Source organism: Mandrillus leucophaeus, unplaced genomic scaffold, assembly GCF_000951045.1.
Source record: "Mandrillus leucophaeus isolate KB7577 unplaced genomic scaffold, Mleu.le_1.0 Scaffold266, whole genome shotgun sequence".
Lineage (NCBI taxonomy): Eukaryota > Metazoa > Chordata > Mammalia > Primates > Cercopithecidae > Mandrillus > Mandrillus leucophaeus.
The window spans coordinates 1449803-1469596 of record NW_012102765.1 but is presented as its reverse complement, the minus strand read 5'-3'; the positions used below and the strand labels follow the sequence as shown (position 1 = coordinate 1469596).

At 42.4% G+C, this 19794-nt stretch overlaps 1 protein-coding gene across 2 annotated transcripts in view; it reads left to right on the top strand.

The window, feature by feature from the left end:
• Positions 1-19574, top strand: part of GALNT11 (polypeptide N-acetylgalactosaminyltransferase 11) — a 40757-nt gene extending 21183 nt beyond the window's left edge. For both annotated transcript variants that reach the window (XM_011984321.1, XM_011984320.1), the window contains 9 exons: positions 249-415; positions 2386-2511; positions 5337-5586; positions 8427-8544; positions 11124-11276; positions 14646-14864; positions 16172-16276; positions 18060-18197; positions 18803-19574. In XM_011984321.1, the coding sequence (XP_011839711.1) occupies positions 249-415; positions 2386-2511; positions 5337-5586; positions 8427-8544; positions 11124-11276; positions 14646-14864; positions 16172-16276; positions 18060-18197; positions 18803-18934 (1408 nt within the window). In that variant the 3' untranslated portion in view covers positions 18935-19574. The remainder of the gene's footprint in view (positions 1-248; positions 416-2385; positions 2512-5336; positions 5587-8426; positions 8545-11123; positions 11277-14645; positions 14865-16171; positions 16277-18059; positions 18198-18802) is intronic.
• The last annotated feature ends 220 nt before the right edge of the window (positions 19575-19794 follow it).

The window sequence follows — 19794 nt, the reverse complement described above, 5'->3', positions numbered from 1 at the left end:
GGGCATGCCTGTAATCCCAGCTACTCGGGAGGCTGAGGCAGGAGAATTGCTTGAACCTGGGAGGTGGAGGTCACGATGAGCCGAGATACTGCCCATTGCACTACAGCCTGGGCAACAAGAGGGAGACTCTGTCTCAAAAAAAAAAGGGAAGAGGGTGAACAAGGGGACAGTAAATCTGTAGGTGAATAATAATCTAAACCACTTGCACCTTTTAAAATGTCAGAATTTCTTCATCTTTATCTTTACAGATGTAAAGAAAAGTTCTACCCACCTGACCTGCCAGCTGCTAGTGTTGTTATCTGTTTCTATAATGAAGCGTTTTCTGCCTTGCTTCGGACAGTGCACAGTGTCGTAGACCGCACGCCAGCACACCTGCTTCATGAGATCATCCTTGTGGATGATGATAGTGACTTTGGTAAGGAATGCTGTAACTGGTAACATTGGATGCAGGCTGTCAGTCACTACAGCACTGACAAACATTAACACAGCTGAACTTTACAGTACGTGGTAGGTGGGGATCCTACGCATGCAGTCATAGCTGGGCTGACTACAAATAAGTTTGAAGAAATTCGTTATCTTTGTAACCTGCTTATAAACTATGCTAACCAAATTTGGCCCTTGAAATTTTGCCCATGGCTTACTTTAAAAAACACACCTCTTTTTATTTGAAATAACTGTAGATTCACAGGAAGTTACAAAGACAGTCTGTGTACCCTTCACCCAGTTTCTCCATCATAAAATTCCCCTGTCAGAAGCAGGAATCCACATTGGTACAGTGTGTGTGAGGTCCAGGGTTTTTCTGTCAACAGGTGGACCCACAACCCTCACTGCAGTGATACAGAACTGTTTCCTCACCTGGAGGGCCCTCGTGTTGCCTTTTTCTAGTCGCACCTCCTGCTTTCTTCTACTCTTCCCCAGTCCCTGAAACTGCGACTCTATGATTTTGTTTCCATCTCTGATTTTGTTATTTCAAGAATGTCATATAAATGGAATCACACAATATGTGACCTTTTGAGATGGACTTTTTTCAGTTGGCATGATGCCTTGGCTTATGCCTCTCTATTAAGTCTCTTACACTGATTGTCCCCAGATAAAAGTGGATTGCATTCTGATAGCTCCTCAACCAACTCTGAATGCCAGTATTTTATGATTCACTACATACTCCATATTCTATACGCCTTTCTTTAATTCGACATAGACTCTTGCTAAGAGTGGCTTTGTGTACCCAAACAGGATAGAAGGCTTTTTATTACACTGCTCATTCAGCTCTCAGTGACCTTACAAGAAAGGCCGGAAGCCCATTTTATAGAGGGAGAAATACAAAAATTAAGTAATTTGCTCAGGACCCCATAGCTGTTAAGTAGTAGAGTGGAAGTGAGACCTGTAGTCTGCATAGCTCCAAGCCTTCTGCTCTTTTCATGACAGCAGCCTGCAGAAACACAGTGGTACAGGTGTATGCCAGTGACTTTTTCACACACTCAGGCATTTCTTAAGTGCCACTTGTATCAACATCAGAGTTGGTATATCAGTATACTTAAATATAGACGGTAAAGAAATGGACAGAGACTCATGGGAACAAAATTCTCAAACCTTGGCTAAAAACAAACAAACAGAAAACCTAACAAATAAATCTGGGTCTGGACCAAGTAGAAGATTGGTTAGTACTGATTTCTAGAATTTATGGTGGTGGTTTTTTTTTTTTAAGTCAACTTGTATTTTGGTTTTCACTTTGTGGCTATTTTATCTAAAAGGAAAAATTCATAATTTGGGGTGGTTTGTATATTAACTATGGAAAGAATTACTGCTTATTATCTTACATGATCTTTCAAGTTATTATGAAATATACAGGTGAGTGACATAGAATTCCTTAAAAAATATTTAGCAACCTTGGAAGAAAGATGCTGAATTAATAAAACAACATATTCAATGCTGTTCTTGTTATTCTTGGTAGGGGCAGTAGAAGTTTCTTAAATATTTTGAAGTGGACTAAGACTTAATAAATTCCTTTGTAATAAAAGGCATTTATATCTCATTTTCTTTGTTATCACTGTGATTTATATACAGTCAGCTGAACATTTATGCACTCGAAATACTCATTCCAAACATTGTTTATGCAAAGTATTGTGCTTGATGCTATGGAGATACAAATAAGTCTATAATTAAAGTAAGTATTCCTCTTGGCTAATATTCCAGCTCTTACCCTTCATTTCTTTCCTTCCTTTTTCTTCCTACAGGATAAGCTACAATACTCATTTAAAATAATACTCTATATTTTGTTTTATTGATGTGAATTTTAGCAAGTACTAGATACAACTTTAGAATAGTTGTAAAGTGTCTTTATATATGTCTCATACAGCTTGAATAATTGTGGGACTCTATTTTCAGATGATTTGAAAGGAGAACTAGATGAATATGTCCAAAAATACCTCCCTGGAAAAATTAAAGTCATAAGAAATACAAAGCGTGAGGGATTGATTCGAGGAAGAATGATTGGCGCGGCCCATGCAACAGGTATCACTTGTTAGCTTTGCTCAACTGGTGTTGGAAGACAAGGGCTCCAGCCTCAGCACCTGTCCTGATTCTGCAAAGTCTATGAAAAGTGGTGTTTCAAATGGACATTGCCAGCAGGAGAGATGAGGCTTGTTCTGTTTGGGAAAGGCCTGTTCATAACTCCAGGCCTGCTTGCTACCCCAAAGCACGTAGTGGACGCAGTGCACGTAGTGGACGCAGTGCACGTAGCGCACGGAGTGGACGTAGCGCACGTAGTGGACGTAGCGCACGTAGTGGACGTAGCGCAGGTAGTGGACGTAGCGCAGGTAGTGGACGTAGTGCAGGTAGTGGACGTAGTGCAGGGGGCTGAACTCTCAAATCCTCAGTGTCTGTTTTCATAGCGACGCTTTTTTGATCGTTATTGCCCCTCAAATAGATTTTATATCTTGTTCACTTATATAAGCAGAAAAGCCCGGACCAAAATGTAACTGAACTTTTATGTTTTTAAATACAAAATTTAAAAGTATGAACCCAAACTGTTGAACTATGCTTTTAATTCTTAGTGCAGAGTGCATCCCTCTGGAGCTACACATCATTACTTTAATTGGTAAATGGATGTAAGATTGACTTACATAACTATAAAAGGCATTTTCTTTAAAATTCCCTCTTAATTCTTCTGATTCCATCAAGGAGAAAGTCTCCATTGTTACTGGTGTATCTTTAAAACCTTTCCATCATACACTGATCTCCCCCTTTAGAAAGAAATAACATCTCAATTTCAGTCTTCTGTAGAAAATATATCTGGTTAGTCTTCAATTACATTATAGATTCTGTTGTATTTCCTTTTATGGTTACCTATGTGTAATTGGTCTCCCTGAGTTTCATTTATGATTATAATTTTAAAAAAATTTAAAATAAATTTAAAACAAATGAATCTGTTTAAAAATGTTAGGTGTATGATATTGCAGGTAGTGCATGGACATGGCAAAAAAATTTTGAAAGTCATTTGAGAATGACGGAACTCGGTGGGGACATTCCCTAGCAGTGACAGCATCTACTGCAGTCCTTCCTGTATTCCACGCTCTTCTAGATAACCTGCCACTGGGTTTGTGGTGGTCGGCACTGCTCACCGCCGCTCCCCCTGTGGAGCCACTGGCTGTGCTGGGCTGAACTAGGACTTCACTTTTAGAATCTGTCTTCTCTTCTTTCTCTTAAACCCACAGTGACCTGAAGCAATTAACAAAAAAGAGAAGCAGCTCCTCTACATCCCATCTGCAGTGGATGCAGACTGAATTCAAGGCTTGTGAGACTATTTTTTCTAGGTTTCTAGTCATGTAAAGATTTACTGAATTGACTGTGTGGAGTTATTCAAGGCAAAGCAATAGAGTGAAAATTGTGGGGTATTTTCAGTATTAAGCCACTCAAAACATGGTTCCGTTAGAATGCATGTTTACTATGAATTGACTGTTTTTAGATAGCAATAGTTATTTAGGTTTTTTTCCCTTTATGATCTCTTCAGGTCCTCATTCAGATATAGTTTAGGATCTGTCAGAAGCAAGTCAGTTTGCGTGGAAGTCATTGTTTCAGGTTCACTGTGACCAGGTATAGTCTTCATTTAGTTAAATTGGTGTTAATTGGAAAAAGTAACACTTTTAGAATAAGAAAAGCTCTGAATCCATTTTCTCCTCTAAGCAATCATGATTGAATTGATCCCACCTCACCCCCACTGATGTGCATATGGGAGGTTCTGCCTTTCTGCATTCAGTGACGGGGGCGGGGGGGGGGGGGGGGGGGGGTGCCTGCTGCCTACATCCCCACAGCTTCAGGCTGTTTACAGACACTGATCTGTGGGACTGATTCACGGGCATCATTGAAAACTGAGATACTGCTTTTATCACTAGTTGAAGTTGGATAAATAACATCTGGTGCTTTAAGTAGTTCATGTAAAATCTTGATACATTTCACGAGTGCACTTTTAGAAAAACAATAATGCGACCTGATGATGAGATTCTAAGTTTCTCAACTGCTCAGAACAACCATGGAGCTCTTAAATTTGAAATTATATGTTAAAAAAAAAAAAATCCTCAGTTCTGCTCACATTTATCAAAGGGAGCTTAAAGTGCAGGATAAAAGGTTGATGATTTATATTTTGCTAGCTAGAAGAAAGGTGTATCCCATTGGCAGATGAGAGCCACTGAAGCCAAGAGGGTGGGGGGCAGTAGAAAGGAAAGGTGGGAGATGGAAGAAACAGAAATGAGCAAGAGGCGTCCCCGACAGCGCCCCCGGCTGCACCTCTCTCTCCGGGAGAACTGCTGTGTGGCAGCAGCCAGCCATGGTTACAGTGCATTTCCTCGTCACCAGTGAGAAGGCAGCTGTGTTCTCTGTACTCTGTTTACTGAGGCAGATGTATTGTAAGTGTGTGCTAAATTTCGAAATATTTTGATTAAAATAATTGTAATAAAAATATCTACACAACTGGCCACTGTCGTGGCACCAAAACATCTTGAAATACTCAATATCTGGCCTTCCAGAGAGTTGACTTGTTCCTGTGAGACTGACTCCGTTTCCTGAAGAGAGTGAATTGCCTGTCCGTTTTCTCAAGAGGCGCGCCTGTGATTTGTATGGGTCCCTCAACTACAGCAGGACACTGCTCGCAGCATTACTGGCTGAGGGACGTCCTTGCTGACCATCAGCAGCGAAGTGTGGTGCAGCAGTTAAGCCGTCTGGGGCTGGCAGGGTGGCAGTCGTGTTTCATGCTGTGTCACTGCATCATCCCATTGGACGAGTGGCTGTGCCTAAATTGAGTGTTGCAACACTCTCCTGAGCCTCTGTTGTTTCCTCCCCAGGAGAAGTCCTTGTGTTCCTGGACAGCCACTGTGAAGTGAATATGATGTGGCTGCAGCCCTTGCTGGCCGCCATCCGTGAGGACCGGCATACTGTGGTGTGCCCAGTGATCGACATCATCAGCGCCGACACCCTGGCCTACAGCTCGTCCCCTGTCGTCCGCGGAGGGTTCAACTGGGGGCTGCACTTCAAATGGGATCTTGTCCCCTTTTCTGAGCTAGGAGGAGCGGAGGGAGCCACTGCACCAATAAAGTAAGATCGCCCCTTTGTTTGAAAAATTCCGCCGGGCGCGGTGGCTCAAGCCTGTAATCCCAGCACTTTGGGAGGCCGAGACGGGCGGATCACGAGGTCAGGAGATCGAGACCATCCTGGGTAACACGGTGAAACCCCGTCTCTACTAAAAAAAAACACAAAAAACTAGCCGGGCGAGGTGGCGGGAGCCTGTAGTCCCAGCTACTCGGGAGGCTGAGGCAGGAGAATGGCGTGAACCCGGGAGGCGGAGCTTGCAGTGAACCGAGATCCGGCCACTGCACCCCAGCCTGGGCGACAGAGCGAGACTCCGTCTCAAAAAAAAAAAAAAAAAAAAGAAAAATTCCTACCAGTGCTTCCTTACAAGAGAAAAAAATGATATTAAAGATAATTCCTCCTTTGTAAGGAGCAAAAGTGTTGACTTAATTTGTACATTAAAAAATTCTTGAGTATGTATTGAATTGTATGCAGTCTGCCAAGTCCTAAGGAAACATTGATGAGTAAGATACTAGATGTCCCCTCAAGGACTTAGAGCCTTGTGAGAAAGGCAGACAGACCACGCCACCATTGCAGAGGAAGCCCTGGGAGGGCCCATGTGGTGTTTGCTCTTGGTATGTCAAACACCGTGGTGTATTTATTGTTCACTAACTTACCTTCAGTTGTTTGGTAACCTGAGTGATGCTGTGGAAAACATTAATGCGTAAGCCTTTGCTTCCATTAGGATTTTGAAGTTGTATTCCTGCTAGTATAATTATTAAAGTCATAGTATAGGAATTATTTTATGTTCTCATCTGTGTTTCATCTTCTGTAATATAAATCTGCCCTTCTTTCTTATTTTTGTTTTCTTTAAAAATTTCTTACGTAGACTGAATTCAGAGAGGTTTGCCTGTATTTTAACTTTTTAAAGAATGCAACATTTGGGCCGGGCGCGGTGGCTCAAGCCTGTAATCCCAGCACTTTGGGAGGCCGAGATGGGCGGATCACGAGGTCAGGAGATCGAGACCATCCTGACTAACACGGTGAAACCCCGTCTCTACTAAAAAAAAAAACAAAAAAACTAGCCGGGCGCGGTGGCGGCGCCTGTGGTCCCAGCTACTCGGGAGGCTGAGGCAGGAGAATGGCGGGAACCCGGGAGGCGGAGCTTGCAGTGAGCTGAGATCCGGCCACCGCACTCCAGCCTGGGCGGCAGAGCGAGACTCCGCCTCAAAAAAAAAAAAAAAAAGAATGCAACATTTGTTCTTGATTTGCCAGAGTGTGATCAAAATTGGTACTTTCTCCAAACGATGCCAGGATCTCAGAATGTTCACGTTTCAGTTATTTTTCCCCCAATTTACTTGTTATTGTTGCTGTCCACATAATTTAAAACCCAGAAGCCATTTCTTACATAGCAGTATTCACACAGGCTTGCCCAAGTATCTCCCCTTTATGTTACCCTGTTCCTTCTGCAGCTGCAGGCTCTATCCGGGATTGCTCTCGTCCTGGCTGAAGAACACTCTTAGTCGTTCGTTTAGTTGGACCTCCTAGTGATTAGTCCTCTGTTTTTCCGAAAATGTCCTTGTGTTTCAGCATTGTTTTGAACAACATGTTACTCAATATCCAGTTCTAGGTTGGCAGTGGCAGACATGCATGTTCTTTCAGCGTTTGAAGGCATCATTCAAGAACCTTCTGGCATTCACCATTTCAGACAGGAAGTCAGCATTGTTAGTCTTACTTTGCTTCCCTTAAGATAATCTCTTTCTCATTGGCTGCTTACATTTTTTTGGTCTTGTTTTTAAAAAGTGTTTTTTGGATATGTATAAACATGGTTACTTTTTTGAAGTAACTAATTTGCTGCCGAATTCTGCCTTGTCTTTTTCTTTGAATATACTGAGCAATTAAAGTCTTTGCTTGATGATTCCATATTTGAAACCCCTGCGTATCTGTTTCTGTTGTATGTTGTTTCTCTCATTTTGCTTTCATATGATTTTATCTTCCCATTTGCCTGGTTATTTATTTGTTGCTTATTTTTGCTTAGTGCCAGACATGATGTATGAAAAATTATAGAAATACATTCATACCTGGGATGATGTTTTTTCCCTGCAGAGATAATTTTGCTTCTCTTCTGCAGGCAGCTTGGGCCACTAGAATCCACACTCCTCTCTGTCTAGTTTTAGGAAGTGAGCGGACTGGAAGCTAGCTCGAGTCCCTGAGAGGACCAGTCTACGGCTTTTCTCAGTCCAGCACAGCGCTTCTCAGCCTTGGCACTACTGACATTTTGGGCCAGATACTTCTTTGTTGTAGGGGCCCTCTTGTGCATTTTAGGATAGGTAGCAGAATCCCTGACCTCAGCCCAGATTCTGGGAGCACCCTGCCTGCCACACAAACACATCAAGACGTGACAGCTAAAAATGCCCTCAACATTATGAAATGACCGTTGGGGACACAGTCATCCCAGTTGAGAGCCACTGGTCTAACGTGTGAGTCCAACTCCCAGTGTGTGATGTTTGTCAGGTCTCTCCTTGGTGGACCTTAGAGCCCAGTTTTGATCCCCAAGGCTCTGTGAGATTGTCAGAAGGAATGACCATATCAGGTGGCTTTCTATCAGAAATGGTTATAATAGGAAAGAACCTCTGAGACTTAGAAAAGTAGCCTTCGTATGCCAGATACTAGCATATTATTAGCAATCTAGAAAATTCAGTTGTATGGCCTGGCTCATTCTCTGATACTGGATAACATGTTTCATAATCATTAATTCAATTTTTATTAGTTATGTTCCAAAATGACACTGAGTATTTTAAACAAAAGTAGTAGGTAAGATAACTGACTATGTGGAATGAGTACAGTAATTGTTTTCCTTTTTCGAGGTCACCAACAATGGCTGGAGGTTTGTTTGCCATGAACAGACAGTATTTCCATGAACTTGGACAGTATGATAGTGGCATGGATATCTGGGGAGGAGAAAACTTGGAAATATCATTTCGGGTAATTTTTTTGCATGCTCAATTAATAACTGTGTATAGTGGAATATGATTTTCATCCATGATCTCATATTTTCTTTATGTTCTCCTTGATTATTATATTTTTTGAGATAGGGTCTTTCTCTGCCGCCCAGGCTGGAGTGCAGTGGTGTGATCATAGCTCACTGCAGCCTTGACCTCCTGGGCTCAAGCGATCCTCTTGTCTCAGCCTCCTGATTAGCTGGGACTGCAGGCACATGCCTGTAGTTTTTCTATTTTTTGTAGAGATGGGGTCTCACTGTGTTGCCCAGGCTGGTGTTGAACTCTTGGGCTCAAGTGATCCTCCTGCCTCGGCCTCCCAGAGTGCTCCATGATTATCTTTATTGACAAATTGTCCTTAATGAATGCTACCTTGCCAGAATCTGTGATATGGATAGTATCTGTTCGAAACGTCAGAAGTGTACATGTTGATCCATTGACTAGGAAAACAACAACAAAATGAAAAAGCATGTAAGAAGCCATATATTTATTCATATTTTTTTTTTTGAGACAAGGTTTTGCTCTGCTGTCCAGGTTGGAGTAGCGTGGCATGAACACAGTGGCTCACTGCAGCCTTGAACTCCGGACTCAAGCAACCCTCCCACCTCTCAGCCTCCTAAGTAGCTGGGAGTAGAGGCGCATGTCACCACACCTGGCTAATTTTCTATTTTTTGTAGAGATGCGAGTCTCGCTATGTTGCCCAGGCTGGTCTTGAACTCCTGGACTCAAGCAATCCTCCTGCCTTGACTTCCCAAGGTGTTAGGATTATAGGCGTGAGCCACTGTACCTAGTCTGTTTCTGTGGACTTAGAGGTACAAGTGCATAGTGTGTGGTGGTAAAGTCTGACTTTTAGTGTACTCATCACTGGAATAATGGACATTGTACCCAATAGGTGGTACTTCATCCCTCACTCCCCTCCCACCTTTTAGAGTCTCCAGTATCTGTTACTCCACTCTGTGTATGTATGTGTGTGTGTGTGTGTGTGTGTATATATATTTAAATTATAAAAAGTATTGTTGTAAAGAATGGTTGGATATAAATTTAGAATGTTTTAGTGTGCTAATTTAAAGGTTTGTTCTTTTTTTGTTGGTTTATTTTATTGATACTACCAGATACATATAGTCAGGGTGACCAGATTTCCCTAAGGCCTAGGACCATCCTAGTTCATACCTGTTGTCTTGGAAAAATTAATAGCTTCCCATTGTACTTTCAGAAACAGCTCAGTTCGATGCTGCCTTATACCGTCACCCCGTGTATAGCTTACTAAGTCCTTTGTGTATACAGGTACCCCTGTCCTGAGGAAGAAACCCACCTTGCATTATCTGTCTTCTCCAATTGCTTAGGTTTGAAAGGTAACAGTGTAGGTGGGGTCTGTGGCTCAGAGGACCATGGTGCAGACAGTCTTTGGAAAAGGCAGAAAGAGGGCAAGGGGAGAGCTGAGACTTCTCCTTCCAAGCAGATATCCCAGTATTTCTCCCAACCATCTCCTAGTCCAGTTAGCAGAATCCCTATCAGATAATACCATGATACTTGTTCATATGTCCTTTTGTATTTCTGCAAATGTATTGACTACAGTATTTCTAAAAAGCAGGTTTTGGCTGGGTCTGTGGTGGCTCACGCCCATAATCCCAGCACTTTGGGAGGCCAAGGCGGGCTGATCCTGAGGTCAGGAGTTCAAGACCAGCCTGGCCAACATGGTGAAACCCCGTCTCTACTAAAAATACAAAAAAATTAGCTGGGCGTGGTGGTGGGTGCCTGTAATCCCAGCTACTCAGGAGGCCGAGGCAGGAGAATCGCTTGAACCTGGGAGACAGAGGTTGCAGTGAGCCAAGTGCCACTGCACTCTAGCCTGGGGGACAAGAGCAAGGCTGTGTCTCGACAACAACAACAACAACAACAACAAAAGCAAGTTTTCATTCTGTAAGTTTTAGAATGTTAGGGTTAAAGGCGTAATAGATTTTATTGTGCCTCTTATTTAATAGATTTTATTATTAAAAGTTCAGTCTCTTTTATTTATTTTTTTAAAAATAAGGTAATCAAGTCCCACAAAAACAAACTTAACTTCAAAGTAATTCAGATAGTCAAGGACAGAATTTAGACCAGAGCTAACGTCTTTTGAATCTTAATCTGGAGTTATTCTATATATTTTATATTTAAAAATCTGTTTTCTAAAAAAGAATATGCATTGTATAAGCAAGTACCTGTGAAACTGAAATGAGAAGACCAGGTAATAAGCACTTCTTGTCCTTAAGTGCCTAACATCAAGTCTCTTGATCTGTTAAAGCGACAGAGTTGGGTAAGTGCAATTTCAGACACATGGTAGTAAATACTTACTATGTGCGTTGTTTTAGAATTCAGTTCCTTGTAATGATAAAGACAGGTAATTTTTAACAATGTGTACCTTCTCATTTTCTTCTATTTGAATATTTGTATCTAATGAGATGTAAATATCTTGCCAAGTTTCATAAACACCTATTGAATAAAGATGAATTTCATTGAAAATTCATACCTTGGTTTCACAATAACATGAGGCAACTGTTCACACGTGTTTTTGCTTCTGACCAGATCTGGATGTGTGGCGGTAAGCTTTTCATCATCCCTTGCTCTAGAGTAGGACACATTTTCCGAAAAAGGCGACCATATGGATCTCCTGAAGGCCAGGACACCATGACACACAACTCTTTGAGGCTGGCACATGTCTGGTTGGATGAATACAAGGTGAGATGAAATTTCTTGTTTAGAAGGATGAATGATAGGCCAGTAGTGACTGGCCTAGTGATAGCTTTGGTTGCTTTACTTTTCACTCTGGCATATTTCTCTTGGTTAACCTTCACCTTAGGGCCGACTCTTTCTAGTTTCCCCCCACCCTCTTCACCTAGTACTTCACTTCTTTTTGGTTCTAATCTGACTCTTGTAATTTTGTGTCTACTCATACAAATGGAATCATAAACCACGTGGTCTTTTCCATCTGGCTTCTTCAGTCGAGCACAGCGTTTTCGGGTTTGTCTGTGCCGCACCATGTATGGATGGGTCTGCATTCCTTTTCATTGCCAAATAATATTCCATTGTATGAACAGATCACATTTTACTTTATCCATCCAGCTGATCAACATTTAGGTTTTTTCCACTTTTTTTTTTTTTGAGACAGAGTCTCACTCTATCACCCAGTCTGGAGTACAGTGGCGTGATTTTGACTCACCGCAGCCTCCGCCTCCCAGGATCAAGTGATCCTCCCACTTCAGCTCCCTAGGGACCGTAGATGCACGCCACCATGCCCGACTAATTTGTGTATTTTGGTGGAGATGGGGTTTTGCCGTGTTACCCAGGCTGGTGTGAAATTCCTGAGCTCAGGCAATCCACCTGCCTTGGCCTCCCCAAAGTGCTGGGATTATAGGTGTGAGCCATCACGCCTGGCCTGTTTCCACTTTTGACTGTTATGACAAATGCTGCTGTGAATTTTTTTTTTTTTTTGAGATGGAGTTTCACTCTTGTTGCCCAGGCTGAAGTTCAGTGGTGCAATTTCGGCTCACTGCAACCTCCATCTCCTGGGTTCAAGTGATTCTCCTGCCTCAGCCTCGGCCTCCCGAGTACCTGGGATTACAGGTGTGTGCCACCATTCCTGGCTACTTTGGTTTTTTTAGTAGAGATGGGGTTTCACCATTTTGGTCAGGGTGGTCTCGAATTCATGACCTCAGATGATCTGCCAGCCTTGGCCTCCCAAAGTGCTGGGATTACAGGCGTGAACCACCGCGCCCGGCTGCTGCTGTATTTGTGTAGTTATTTTTTAAACATTTGTTGTGCACCTCCTGTATGCCAGGCTCTGTGTTAGGTTTTTGAGGGATAAAAGATGAATAAGGGAGTGCACAGTAATGTTTCACACCGTGAGGAAAATGTAAACAGAGACCTGCAGTGTGTGCTGGAGTGAGAGGGACAGAGCGGTGCGCTGTGTTTGGGGGCAGTCGGGACTCCACGGTGTTTCTTCTATAGCACTGTTTATCTCCCTTCTCCCTCCTTGACCAGACTTTCAGGTCTAATTCCATGCTTATCTCTGAACCATCACTGGCTACCATAGTTCTCAACACATGGTCCCAGTCCTAGCCACTCTCTGAGGAGGTCTGCCAGTTTAAAATCATTTTCAGAGGTTACAGTATTTGCCTCTTTGACCATGTTGACATTGCACTGAGTGTGTAAAATCAGGCGAGTAAAGTGGCTAGTGCCTTAGCATAAATCGAGGCATCATCACCCAGTTATACTGTAGTCACTGCATTCTTCACCAGCACTCACTCAGAAGACAAAGGCCAGTTTCATTTCTGAATGTCATTGATATAATAATAATTTTAGTAAATCTCAGTGTGCCTTTTTAGTATCCTGTGTGAGTACGCATGCTGACACAGAACGCACTTCTGCTGCGTACTGAAGTACCGTGGTTGGTTCAAGGAAAAACACTTGTGCGGCTGTTTGGGTTGTGGGCGAAGCTAGCCACTGCTTTCCAGGAATGCTCTTTTTATGTGTTAAGACTGACTGACTCACAAACCATAATTACTCATATTTGGGTAAAACGAACTAAATAATGAAAATGAAAACAACTGACAGTATTTGTTGCAAATGATAAAATTCAAGCTCTCAAGTGAAAATTAGAATTTGAAAAACTTACATTTACCACCAGGAGCTTGACAGCTTCCTAGTACTTAAAAATTTTACTTGGCCGGGTACGGCCTGTAATCCCAGCACTTTGTGAGGCCAAGGCAGGAGGATCACCTGAGGTCGGGAGTTCGAGACCAGCCTGACCAACATGGAGAAACCCCGTCTGTACTAAAAATACAAAATTAGCCGGGTGTGGTGGTGCGTGTCCGTAATCCCAGCTACTCAGGAGTCTAAGGCAGGAGAATGGCTTGAACCCAGGAGGTGGAGGTTGTGGTGTGCCGAGATCGTGCCATTGTACTCCACCTGGGCAACAAGAGTGAAACTTCATCTCAAAAAAAAAAAAAAAATTTCTTTACTGAGGAGATCAGTGGTATATATATATATATAAATTTTTGATATTGTATGGTGAAATTTTTCAGTATTTGGTAGAACAGCACAATCCAGTGGACTAGTATTTTCCAAATGATTAATGCAGGCTGTTACAAAAACGGGTGGAAGATCCATTCAGAGAGCCATACAGACCATGAGATTTTATTTGTCTTTTTTGAGTCAGAGTCTCACTCTGTCGCCCAGGCTGTAGTGCAGTGGCACAATCTCAGTTCACTGCAGCCTCCACCTCCCGGGTTCAAGTGATTCTGCAGCCTCAGCCCCCAAGTAGCTGGGATTACAGGCATGCGCCACCGTGCCCAACTAATTTTTCTATTTTTCTCATAGAGAGGGGGTTTCACCATGTTGGCCAGGCTGGTCTCAAACTCCTGACCTAAAGTGACCTGCCTGCCTTGGCCTCCCAAAGTGCTGGGATTACAAGTGTGAGCCACCATGCCCAGCCGATAGACCAGTACATTTTAACGCAACCGTGTACAAATCTTAGTGTGATTTCATATTCCGCGTTGTAACTAAACTTCAAACGTTATTGAATTTTGGAGTAGTGTTAACCCCATAATTATATATAGGTTGTAATTTTAAAAATACATATATTTAACCAAAACAATACACAGCAGCAGGCTAAATGCAGATGTGAGAATTTAGCTAACTTGTTTTAAGCCAGCCAGCCAGCAAAAAGGTTTGCAAAAATATAAAGCAATGTCACTGTTCTCACTAAATCTTGTGTTTGTAATGAGTTTTTAATTATTTTAAGGAATTAATAATTTGTAGGTTTCTCTGTTTTAATTTCTGTATGATAAATATGAACAGACACAGCCCACACACGCAGACCCTCCTGGGAGTTTTCCGTAATTTTTAAGAACATCGATTACTGAGACTCATGAGTTTGAGACCCACTGATCTCATATATACGCCTGTTTCAGTGATTCTCAGATACAGTTTAAGGTACATGTTATCATCATTGTTAGTAATGGACTTCATCATGTAAAAAATATATCATTGTATAATCATTTTTAGCAAAAAATTTGATTTTCTTATTTTTACTTTTTTAAAATTCAGGAGCAGTATTTTTCCTTAAGACCTGACCTGAAGACGAAAAGCTATGGAAATATCAGTGAGCGTGTTGAATTGAGAAAGAAGTTGGGTTGTAAATCATTTAAATGGTATTTGGATAATATATACCCAGAGATGCAGATATCTGGGCCCCACGCCAAACCCCAGCAACCCATTTTTGTCAACAGAGGGCCAAAACGACCGAAAGTCCTTCAACGTGGAAGGGTAAGAAAACAGTCTTTTCCAGGTGTCTTATGAAAAGTGTTTGATATGAAAAGTTTTGAAGTGTCCATAAGCTATAACAGATGACACTGTGGATTTAACAGAGTCTAATGACAGACTTCAGCTTGCCTTTCATTATAATCTGTTTATGAGAACTTCCTCTACGCAAGTGTAGGACCTCAAGTGTAGATCCTTGCCTTGCCGGCATAGTTGCCTTCTGTGAGGCTAAGTTATGTGACAGTTTCCAAGAGTGCAGAGGCACATGGGAATACACCCTGGACAGAGGCCATGGAATTGTCAGAGGACAGGCCAAAAAGGAAAACAAGTGGAGCATGGGGCAGGGATCTGCTGTTTGCTCTTAGTTCTGGGAACCAAGTCACAGACAGTGCGGAGGTGGTAGTGAGGGCCAGAGTAGGGGAATGGGGTGGGATTTCACGTCTGGTGTTCCCAGAAGTCACCTGAGCTCAGCAGAAAGCACATTCATCAACCACATTTCCTTAGCTGTCTTTGTGTCTTAAACTCATTACAGTTATATAGTCACAGGGATCCGGCCAGAAAATCATCCCTTTCTCCTGAGTCATCTCTTAGAGTTGGCTTCTAAAAGCTAAGGGCATCTACTGTCTGTGTTGCCCAGTGTCCCTTCTTTTATGAAGAAGGCACTTCTGCCAGAACGGTGCCAACTCTCCCTCAGTGGCTAGGAGGAAGCCTAGAGCTTTTCCCCTTCCTCCTCTCTACTCTATAAGAAGACAAAAAAACAAAAACAAAAATAAAACAAAAACCCAGCATCAAGATGTTTAGTATTAGGTATTTTTCTCTAAGTAAAAGAGAGCAGTGTGTGCCCATGTAGTTGATCCCTTACCATTATTACTTCTTGCTGTTTGTCTCGCCCTCACAGTTCTGCGATAGTTGTCATCTGTGTATCTCCAGTGTAGCCTGCATATTGCATTTCATTGTGTACTTTTTTACACATGTTGTTCTTATATCCCTGACTTCATTTGAAAGTTCTTTAGGGCAGGGATGACATTTTAATTTCCTTCATCTGCTATAGATTAGTGAACATGTATATGCAGCTAGAATTCCTAGCTGACACTGCCTGCATGTTAAAATTGCTAATAACTTTTGGAGTTGTAACTTTTGTCTTATCTTGATGCTCCTGTGTTCTGAGGCTAGAACTTAGGAAGTAAAAATGCATATCTTGGAATTCGTACCTCCGGAATAACCTTTCACATTTCGCCCGGAACCACCTCCAGGCTTGGGAGGCGTCTCTGGGATTGCTTCCCGCATTCTGAGCTGAGTGCCTTCTTTTACAGCTCTATCACCTCCAGACCAACAAATGCCTGGTGGCCCAGGGCCGCCCAAGTCAGAAGGGAGGCCTCGTGGTGCTTAAGGCCTGTGACTACAGTGACCCAAATCAGGTGAGTGAGGCCTCAGAGCTCACAGCCAGTGCCTGCAAGGTGGCTTCCAATGAAGGGAAACTGCTGGCAGTCACTCCTGAGGACATCAGTGTCTACTATTCTGGCGTTTCTTAACACATTTATGCGTAGTGTTCCGTTATTGGAACACTAAGCTTATGGGGCTTATCTGTATCCTACTGCTCAAGGTCATCGCCAGGGTCTGATTTTTCACCGAAAAAAATTACAGCCTTCGGCATAGATGGGTTAAAAGGATGAGAGTGGCCTTAGATGACACCTCAGTCGGCTACTTTCGTCTTCTTTGTATGTTTTTCCTACCTCTGCTCATTGTCATGGAACATTTTAATTGTTTACACCATTATTTGTACTTTCTAACATTATAGGGAATAACTTGTGACTTACGAGCCATAGGAATTTGTTAGAAATGGCCAAGGGAAGCACTACAGAGTTTCAGTTCATTCCATTCACATAATTTAATTTCAGCTTATGTATGTCTCCTAAATAATATTAAAATGGTCCTAAAAATCAGCAAATAACTTGGACTTCAATTGAGAACAGCAATTTCAAACTCGTTTGTGTCTGATAAAATAGCATAATGTAACAGCGGTCTAATCTCATAAACTGTAGTGTCTCATTTTTATTTTAGTGGTGGGTTGGTGTCACTCAGAAAAAACAAACAAAAGCCACTTGGACTTTTTGGTAAATAATGTATACTGTGACATTTCTTCAAACATTCTTCCAGAAGAGTTCATGCCCACTGTCTCAGGTGATACATGTGTTGAAAACATGGTTAAAAAGGGATTTCTGGGGCCCAGCGCGGTAGCTCATGCCTGTAATCCCAGCACTTTGGGAGGCTGAGGTGGGTGGATCACGAGGTCAGGAGTTCAAGACCACCCTGACCAACATGGTAAAACCCCATCTCTACTAAAAATACAAAAAAAATTAGCTGGGTGTGGTGGTGCGTGCCTGTAATCCCAGCTACTCCGGAGGCTGAGGCAGGAGAATTGGTTGAACCTGGGAGGTAGAGGTTACAGTGAGCCAAGATTGTGCCACTGCACTCCAGCCTTGTGACAGAGTGAGACCCCGTCTAAAAAAAAAGGGGGATTTCTGTGCAGCTTCTGGGTAGAAGAGGTGGCAGTGTTGTGGAAGTATTAAAATTGTGGTGACATTTCAGTGGTGTAGGTCACAGATGAGAGCTAAAATTTGTTCCAGAAAATATAAGTTGGGGTGATGGAGTTATCCTATTCTAAAGGTACTGTGTTGTCACTTTATAGTTGTGCTAATTCTGTAGCCACCAGTCACATTTCAAGTGTACAATAGCTGCATGTGGCCAATAGGTCCCTTACTGGACACACAGGCTATGAAACAATAGCAGTGTTGCAGAAAATTCTCTCACAGCTCCCTATGACTCTGATCGAGGGTCTTCATGTTCGTGAACACTGCACACGTCCATTTGGAGTCTGTCAGTTGAAGCAATGAGTAAATAGAACAGAAGAGAACAGATTTCCTTTTGAGCGTAGTGATGGCGCATGTTGGAGAGTGAGGTGTTCACTGCACTTGCCATGTCACCCAGGTGTGTTCCTGAAGATAATCTGTGATTCAGTCTATGCGCTTCCTAACTGCCCCACCGATGAGGAATCAATGAAAATGGCAGCCATGTGCCCTTCTGTCTCCAGAGGGTCAGCCAGAGGCTTGTTGGGCTCCTCTATCACCTACACAGTCCAGGAATTAATGTTGTTCAGTCTTAAAATTCGTTATCTAAATTTAATTTTTTTTTCTTCTCTAGATCTGGATTTATAATGAAGAGCATGAATTGGTTTTAAATAGTCTCCTTTGTCTAGATATGTCAGAGACTCGCTCATCAGACCCACCACGGCTCATGAAATGCCACGGGTCAGGAGGATCCCAGCAGTGGACCTTTGGGGTGAGGAGTGCTCGGTGATGTTGGGAGAATGTACAGAGACCCACAAGGTTGAGTGAGGGGTGCAGCAGATGAACTCATTTTGTACCTTGGGGGTGATCTTCTCAGATTGCAGTACAGTGGTCCCCCTGAGTGGATGCCTGAAACCACAGGCAGTACAAACCCTGTATATACTCTATTTTTTTTCTAGAGAGATACCTGTGATAAAATTCATCAGTTAGGCACAGTAAGAGGTTCACAACAATAACTCTAAAGAACAGAACAGTTACAACAGCATACTGTGGTTGTGCAGTGGCTCCCACCTGTTGTAATCCCAGCACTGAGAAGGCTGAGGTGGGAGGATTGCCAAAGCCCAACAGCCTGTTTGTTTTCTCTATAAAAATAAATCAATATACTATAATACAAATTGTGATTGTGGTCAGAAAGTATCTTACTGTACTGTACTACAGGTAACAAAGAGCAGAAAACTAATCTTTGGATAAGAGAGACTATTGTATCCCTTAGTCTGAATTCTTAAATGTTCCGTATCTCTTCTGGATTTCCACATTTTGCCAGTAATTGGCAGTATTTTTTTTCTTGCTACCTTTTTTTTTTTTTTCTTTTTCCAGAAAAACAATCGGCTATACCAGGTGTCAGTTGGACAGTGCCTGAGAGCGGTGGATCCCCTGGGTCAGAAGGGCTCTGTCGCCATGGCGATCTGTGATGGCTCCTCTTCACAGCAATGGCATTTGGAAGGTTAAGGTGGATGCTGTGGCGGGAGCGGTGCTTCATCAGGTGTTGCCTCCTGTGTGGAGTTTGGGGCTTTAGGAACGCCTGGGTTGCGTAGAGTAGAGTCATCTTGGAGAGGATGACATTTCCCTGTCCTCCCGGAGATGCCTAGGCGTGTTAGCAGAGGTGACACGTGTCTGACAGAGATGGGAGCTCTGGGTGTCCACAGGTGAAGAAGTTGGTTTCACCCAGACATTAAGGTTATTTCTGAGCTGCTGTTAAGGAATTTCTTGCTTATAGAGGCAAACCAGAATATCATTTTAACCCTAGAATTGGGCTTGTACAGAAGGATAAAACCCAGGAAAATGGATATTTCTATTCAGATTTATTTATGCCTCTTTTTAATCTTCTTTAATGATGCAGTGGTTTTTATCTGATCAGGAACTTGTCATGATTTCCTTTTTTAGACTTCATAGGAGATAGTGCTAAAAAAAAACTATTATTGTTTAGTATGTTGTGAGTAGATCATCTAAAAGAACTGAAGCTACATTATGTTTTTAACTTCAGAAGGCATCATTTATAAGACAGTATAAGAGGCAGTTAAGTATTATAAATTATTTTGATGAATTATGATACTATCTACATTTAAAATAAAAAATCCTTTTGATTATTTAGGATATTTTGTCTTGTATTGGGGCCTCTGGTCTGAGGTGTGTTGCATGCTCTTGGAGTCAGCTCATGACCCAGTAGGCTCGGTAGAGTCCTCTGCCTCTCAAGACACGTCCCAGTTTCTTAGCTTGAGCTGTGTGACCTTAGATACTGGACATCAAAGTTGCCTGTGCAGCACCCAGGAGAGCTGTTCAACAGGCAGTTGGATATAGAGGTCAGACTC